The sequence below is a fragment of the Triticum dicoccoides genome, chromosome 1B (assembly GCF_002162155.2).
Source record: "Triticum dicoccoides isolate Atlit2015 ecotype Zavitan chromosome 1B, WEW_v2.0, whole genome shotgun sequence".
NCBI lineage: Eukaryota > Viridiplantae > Streptophyta > Magnoliopsida > Poales > Poaceae > Triticum > Triticum dicoccoides.
The window spans coordinates 618,444,607-618,452,310 of NC_041381.1; the positions used below are offsets into that span (position 1 = coordinate 618,444,607).

The 7,704-nt window shown below is 44.9% G+C and overlaps 1 protein-coding gene across 2 annotated transcripts; it reads left to right on the forward strand.

Annotated features, from left to right (window-relative positions):
- Positions 1–2,970: 2,970 nt before the first annotated feature.
- LOC119349154 (disease resistance protein RGA5-like) lies at positions 2,971–6,997 on the forward strand. Of its 2 annotated transcripts, XM_037617164.1 has the most exons (4): positions 2,971–3,971; positions 4,469–5,115; positions 5,203–6,499; positions 6,639–6,997. In XM_037617164.1, exons 1-3 carry the CDS (start codon positions 3,145–3,147, stop codon positions 6,462–6,464), a joined length of 2,736 nt encoding a protein of 911 aa, XP_037473061.1. In that variant the 5' UTR covers positions 2,971–3,144; the 3' UTR covers positions 6,465–6,499; positions 6,639–6,997. The 2 variants fall into 2 exon arrangements, with proteins under 2 accessions (XP_037473061.1, XP_037473060.1); XM_037617163.1 differs by having other exon boundaries at positions 4,469–6,499.
- The last annotated feature ends 707 nt before the right edge of the window (positions 6,998–7,704 follow it).

Consider the following 7,704-nt stretch of genomic DNA (forward strand, 5'->3'; position numbering starts at 1 on the left):
TTTCCTTCTTCCTCTCTCTCCCTTCCCTTTCCCTCCGGTGGAAGAATGGAAAAGGGGGGGGGGGGCGAATCCTACTTGGACTAGGAGTCCAAGAAGGACTCTTCCCCTGGCGCGCCCAACCTCGCCGGCCTCCTCTCTCCCTCCCTCCTTTATATACGTGGCCAGGGGCACCCCAATAGGACAACAGACAATCTCTTAGCCATGTGCGATGCCCCCTCCACAGTTACACACCTCGGTCATATCGTCGTAGTGCTTAGGCGAAGCCCTGCACCGGTAACTTCATCATCACCGTCACCACGCTGTCGTGCTGACGGAACTCTCCCTCGGCCTCAGCTAGATCTAGAGTTCGAGGGACGTCACCGAGCTGAACGTGTGTAGATCACGGAGGTGTCGTGCGTTCGGTACTTGATTGGTTGGACCACTAAGACGTTCAACTACATCAACCGCGTTACATAACGCTTTCGCTTTCGGTCTACGAGGGTACGTGGACACACTCTCCCCCTCGTTGCTATGCATCACCTAGATAGATCTTGCGTGATCGTAGGAATTTTTTTGAAATTACTGCATTCCCCAACTGGTGGCGCCCCCTTTCCTTAGTCCAATTTGGCCTCCTCCCTTGTGGGGGGTGCACCATCCCCTTGTGGGCTGGTTAGCTTCCCTCCCATGGCCCATATCTTCCACCGGGGGTTTCGTAACCCTTCCGGCACTCCGGTTTTTACCTGATACACTCTGGAACCCTTCCAGTGTCTGAATACCACCTTCCAATATATCAATCTTTATTTCTCAACCATTTCGAGACTCCTCGTCATGTCCGTGAAATCATCCGGGACTCCGAACAAACTTCAGTCATCAAAAACACATAACTCATAATACAAATTGTCGTCGAACGTTAAGCATGTGGACCCTACGGGTTTGAGAACTATGTAGACATGATCGAGACACATCTCTGATCAATAACCAATAGCGGAACCTGGATGCTCATATTGGCTCCTACATATTCTACGAAGATCTTTATCGGTCAAACCGCACAACATACATTGTTCCCTTTGTCATCGGTGTGTTACTTGCCCGAGATTCGATCGTCGATATCTTGATACCTAGTTCAATCTCGTTACCGGCAAGTCTCTTTACTCGTTCCGTAATGCTTCTTTCCGCAACTAACTCATTAGTCATATAGCTTGCAAGGCTTATAGTAATGAGCATTACCAAGAGGGCCCAGAGATACCTCTCCGATACACGGAGTGACAAATTCTAATCCCGATCTATGCCAACCCAACAAACACATTTGGAGACACCTATAGAGCATCTTTATAATCACTCAGTTACATTGTGACGTTTGATATAAGGAAATGTAAATAACAACTTTATTATTGCCTCTAGGGCATATTTCCTTCACATGTTTGTATGCCTTTTCTATTTTTTCACTTTACCTTTAATATATATATATATATATGGTGTGCAACATCCTCTCCTTTATTAATCTCATTTTAATTAGGAGTCAATTAGCGGGCATGACAGCCCGAAATTCCATTTAATGGAGGCATGCATGTCCCTCCTTTATTTTCGGCATTTCAATTTTTGTATCCTAGAATGCCGGTTAATCAAAGCCCACGATAATTATCAGGGAATCAATTAGTGCCATGACAGCCCACAATTCCATTTAATGGAGGCTCCTTTATTTTCGGCAAGTGAAATCCATTTTTTTCTAATTAGTGCCAACCTTCTTTTATTGGGACGCTCATATCCTCAATTGTCGGGTCTTTCTCTTTTTGTTGGCACGTGCATTCAAGGGCACAAACCGTAGAACATAGCAGGCCCGGTGGCCCATGCAAGGGATAAACAAAAAATTTAGAAACAAAAAATTTAGAAACAATGTGCAACCCACGCATCAGGAAATATGTACTGCAGGCTGATTTTTAAAACAGTGAGGTACTTTTTTGCAAAATATCACGACCGACCAAAAATACCTATTTGCTTTATTATTAAGGTAAAGATTTTCTACCCTCAGAGTCCTTCCACCATGTGTTAACTGCATCTCTTCACTCTCATGTGTGTCCCCTCTATGTAGAGGAGATACAGAGAAAAGAGGCTATGCAGAACAGAGCAGTAAACCCAACACACACACACACACACAAACACACACACACACGCATACTCTTGCTGAGTTTCTAGTGCTAAGTTGCTCCTCTAGTGACCCAATCCTAGCAACTGCGTGCACAACCTTCAGGAGAGCAAAACTCCAAAACCGCATCCCTTGAGAACCTACACGGGGTGAGGGGTGATAAGTTTTTTAGGAGCGTCTTGGCGTGAATGCTCGCTCAAGTTCAACTACTTCCTCTATGGTGAACGACCAACTTGTCTTCACCACCATGGTCGAAGATGTTGCACCAGAGTTTCGGTGCCCTCGTATGTTCTGACTCTCTCTCTCTCCTCATATGTGTTGTTGGTCCATATATGCATATGTGCTAGATGTTCCTAGTTTGTCTTATGCGATTTGTCATGTTGGTAATCTTGTGATGATGGTAATCTGGTTTAAGCTTAAACAAAATCTGCCTAATCTCCTAACACAACATAATAAAAACCAAACAGCAGCTTCAAGCACGTAAGGTTCCTGAAAATCCAATGAGATCCAGGCCAAACACGTCAGAACGGTTATAATATAAATTACATGTACAATTTGTCCGGCAAGATATGCATAAAACGTAATTAATCTGAACACGTTACCATACAAACGAAGGATCGAACCCCTTATCCAAAACAGCAGTGTTATATACTTATATACTAACACTAGTGTTTTGGATAAGCGAAAGCTTGCACCTAATTTCGTGGTCCTTTCCGTCCTTTCTCCCTGCACTTATCTCATTAGAATCAGCACCATTGACTAAAGCAGGTTGTCCCTTGGGTTGGACAATCCATTGGTGTTCTTATATAATTCGCTTCCAATCCCAGCTTGGATCGTGTACGCGCTAATGAACTACCACTTGTAAAATAACATTACTTAGCCGTCACCGGAAGCTGGGCGCCCAATTTGCTTGCTTATACATCCGCCCAATTGCTTGGTCCTCTTCCCAGCACTTCTTTCAATCTCCGTCCAAGCCAACAAACGTACTCATAGAGAGGAGGATTAGCTAGAGGGATCCACGCATGGAGCCTGTGGTGAGCTCTACGCATGGCACCTTGGCTCCATTGGTGGCCAAGCTCACCGCCTTGCTCGCCGACGAGTGTGGCCGCCTGAAAGGGGTCCGCCGCGAGATCCGCTCCCTGAGATCTGAGCTGACTAGCATGCATGCTGCGCTCAAAGAGTACACCAAGCAAGAAGATCCAAGTGACCAAGTGAAGGCATGGATATCACTAGTGAGGGAGTTGGCATACGACATCGAGGATGTCTTTGACAAGTTCATCAAGCGCATCGGCAAAGACAACCATCATGGTGGCTTCAAGGATTTCTTCCGCAAGACCGCTCGTCGCCTGAAGACGCTTGGGTCTCGGCGTGGAATCGCCAACCAAATTGATGACCTCAAGGCTCGCATCAGGCAAGTGAAAGAGCTCAAGAACAGTTACAAGCTTGATAATGCTCCTTGCAGCACCTCTAGCCATGCGGCCGTGGATCCCCGGCTGCATGCACTTTTTGCTGAGGAGGCGCACCTTGTGGGTGTGGATGGTCCAAGAGATGACCTTGCCAATTGGTTAGTGAAAGAAGAAAATTCCTCCAACAAGCATCGCAGGGTGTTGTCTATTGTTGGGTTTGGTGGATTGGGAAAGACCACACTGGCAGATCAAGTCTATCGCAAGATACATGGACACTTTCATTGTCGGGCTTTCGTGTCAGTCTCACAAAAGCCAGATATAAAGAAAATTGTGAAGGATGTGATCTCTCAAGTATCTTGCCAAGATAAATCCAAACAAGATATCAGTGAGTGGGACGAAAAGAAGTCTATTGCAAAACTAAGAGAACTGCTACAAGATAAGAGGTAATCTCAGCTCTGTCATCTTCCTGCAAAACATGTGTCATGAGTATATTTCCTGTAATATTTCTGCATATACTGTCACTAAAGCGGGGATGATGCATGTGCAAGTAACCGCATATGGAAACATAATCAATAAGCATGATATATACTGATATCTCAGTTAACAAGTTGAGCGTATTAAATCTCATATACACTTTTGGTGTTTCATGGCATGTCTACTGCATCTACTCTTAATTTTCTGACTGTTCAAATGTATATTGTGAAATAGTATTTCGACATAAAAACAAAAAAAAATGCTCCAGCTATAGTCAAATGAAGTGGGCAAGATATATATGTTAACATAAGCATGAGAATGATACATGTAAACAGTAAGAATTATACACTTAATTTAATAGGTTAAGTACATATGCAATATTGGTGTTAATTTCTATTTACCTTTTCTAATTAAATTCCTTACACGATTGGTTAATGTATGACATTTACTACTATATATATGCTAGGTACCTTATCATCATTGATGATATATGGTCTAAGCCGGCATGGGATGCTATCAAATGTACTTTTCCAGAGAATAGTCATTCTAGCAGAATTATAGTTACTACACGAATTGTTGATGTAGCAAGGCTGTGTTCCCCTGGGAGTGATGACCGCATGTATGAAATGGAAGTCCTAAGTGATATTCACTCTAGAAGGTTGTTTTTCAAAAGAATTTTTGGCTCTGAGGAAAGCTGCCCTCCTATGCTAAAAGAAATTTCAAATGAAATCCTGAAAAAATGTGGAGGCCTACCATTAGCAATTATCAGCATATCAAGTTTATTGTCAAGCAGAACTGCTGTAAAAGAGGAGTGGGAGAAGATCAAAAGGTCAATTGGTTTTGCACTAGAGAAAAACCAGAGCCTAGAGACAATGAGTACCATACTATCCCTTAGCTACAATCATCTTCCACCTAATCTCAAGACTTGTCTGTTATATTTGAGCATATTTCCCGAGGACTACATCATAGAGAGAGAAAGGTTAGTGAGGCTATGGATCGCAGAAGGCTTTATTTCTGAAGAGTGTGGACAGAGCCAACAAGAGGTCGCCGAGAGCTATTTTTATGAGCTTATCAATAAAAGCATGGTCCAACCGGTGGGCATTGGCTATGATGGTAAGGCACGTGCTTGTCGGGTTCATGACATGATGCTAGAAATTATTGTTGCAAAATCTGCTAAAGATAATTTTGTTACGGTGGTAGGCGGTGGTCAAACGAGTTTGGCAAATCATCAAGGTTTCATTCGGCGACTGTCAGTGCAGTACATTGACCAGGAGCTTGCATCTGCATTGGCGAGTGAAGATCTAAGGCATGTTCGATCTCTAACAGTGACAATAACTAGTGGCATCGAACGCTTGCCTAGTCTGGTTGAATTTGAAGCTTTACGAGTGGTGGACTTTGCAGATTGTGAGGGCTTGGGGAAGTATATTATGAATGGCATGGAGAAATTGATCCAGTTAAGGTACCTCAGACTTAGGGGCAGGGGCATATCAAAGCTACCATCAGGGATTGTGATGCTAGGCGACCTAGAGACCCTAGATATTCAGTACACAGCTGTGCAAGAGTTGCCAGATAAAATTGTTCAGCTGACTAAACTACAACACCTAATCACCGCCGGTGGCACAAAGATACCAGATGGAATTGGGAATATGATGAGCTTAAGGGTGGTCACAGGCTTTAATATTACCGGGAGTTCGACGCATGCTGTGGAGGGTCTTAGGAACTTGACAAGTTTGGATGAACTCAATGTAGATCTTGATAGTGGAAAATCTGATGAGTACAAGAGCCATGAAGAGATGTTACTTTCCTCACTGCGTAAACTTGGCAGGTGCAAGCTCCAGTATTTACAGATAACTAGGATCGATGGTTCCCTCGAGTTCTTAGAATCTTGGTTCCCTCTGCCATATTCCCTTCAGAAATTCCACATGTCCAGCAGCTACTGTTTTACGGATGTTCCAAAGTGGATTGCACCAGCACTCACCAGCCTTTCTTACCTGGATATCAATTTAACTGAATTAACAGAGGAGGGTCTGCACACTCTTGGGGAGCTCTCAGCCTTACTTTGCCTAAAACTATGCTGGGAAAAAGACCCAGAAGAAAGGCTTACAATTCAAGGCACTGGATTCCCATGTCTGAAGGAGTTTGTGCTATCTGATGGGGCATACGTTACATTCATGGAAGGCGCGATGCCCAAGCTTGAGAACCTTAGGCTGTCAGTCGCTGTGTCAGTGGCAAAAACTTGTGCCTTCTATTTAGGCATTGAGCATCTCACATGTCTCAAACAAGCAAGGATATGGCTTGATAACGAAGATGTGACAACTTCAGAAAGCAAGGCTGCAGCTGCTGCGGTCACAAAAGAAGCAGGTGCTCATCCGAACCGTCCTATAGTTACTATTGAGGGAAGATGGTATGAAGAGGCCGCAGCCAGCCATGAAGAAAAGAACAATGAGGATGGCGACAACTAGGGGAATTAAAATGGCTGTTGTGCTACATGATGGAGGTACTAATACAGATTCTAATCATTCATCCTTTTATCTTTTAAAAACACCCCCGTTGTCTCCATCCTTTGTTCCAAACCTGGATAATGCTAGCTTCTCAATCTCACATGATGTATCATTATTTTTGTTTTGCCGACCCAGGGTATGATGTGCGGCTGGCTGGCTTGCTTGCTTGGAATTATTGCCATACTGAAGGAGGAATGAAGCTACTATGCCTTGCACTACAAGATGGAAATCAGAAGCTGAAACAACGTCAACCTCCCGGTTGCTACTTGCTACATACATCACAGCTATGTGTATATATGTTTCCCATTCGTTACAGCTTAATGTTTAAGATTTAAGTTTGGTTGCATTTGGGATTAACTGTGGATTATTTGTATAATAAATGATTTGGTATGTAATGTAGTGGTTTTTCATGCTTGCTTGGTCCCTGTGTGGCTGAGCATGATGGACGCATGTTGTTGCTTATGTTTGTACAAAATTTATAAACAAAAAACAGGGCTAGATATCCCTAGCTTGCTCAAAAACAAATGTGTGCAGAAAAATCCTACTGTGGTCGGATGTATTTGTGCTGAAGCAGTGTTAGCGACCCCGACACGCAGGACCCACTGGGCAGCCACTCCAACAGCAACAATGCTGCCCAGCGCCCCAGCAGGCTCAAGCGGCCCAACACGCGAGTCCACGGGCTAGAGTGGACTCACTGAAGCCCAGGCGATCGCTACTTGAAGGGAGACGCGATGCAGCCCCCGTCATCCAGAGGATCACGGCATCGGCACCCGGCGGCTACCTACCAAAATTCCCCTTCCTCCTGCACGAGTGAACCCTAGTTCGTCTCCACCATTCTTGTAATCACCACTCCACCTTGTAATCGACAGAGCTATACTACTTGATCTATAGAGATAGTAGTAAGCCCCTATCATCTGGTATCAGAGACCAGCCACCACTCCTCCCTGCTTCGCTCTGGAGCATCTCATCGAGACGAGGGGTTTGCGGCAAGCACGAGAGGCCATGGATCCAAGCGTCTCTGCCTTCCTCACCCGCTTCGAGACCAAGATCGAAGCCGCCTTCGATGGCCTCACCAAGGCGCAACAACCACGGTGACGAAGATCGACGACTTGCTCTCCTTGCGCCCCGATCTCGAGCGCCGCGTGGCGGATCTGGGCGACGCCGTCACGGCTCTGCAGCAAGCGCAAGCGCCTTCCGAAGG

Bases quoted from the DNA above. Each gene is read 5' to 3' on its own strand.
- LOC119349154 (XM_037617163.1), top strand. From the start codon at position 3,145: ATGGAGCCTGTGGTGAGCTCTACGCATGGCACCTTGGCTCCATTGGTG. The intron at 3,972-4,468 runs GTAATCTCAGCT...TATATATGCTAG, and splicing joins GAACTGCTACAAGATAAGAG to GTACCTTATCATCATTGATG.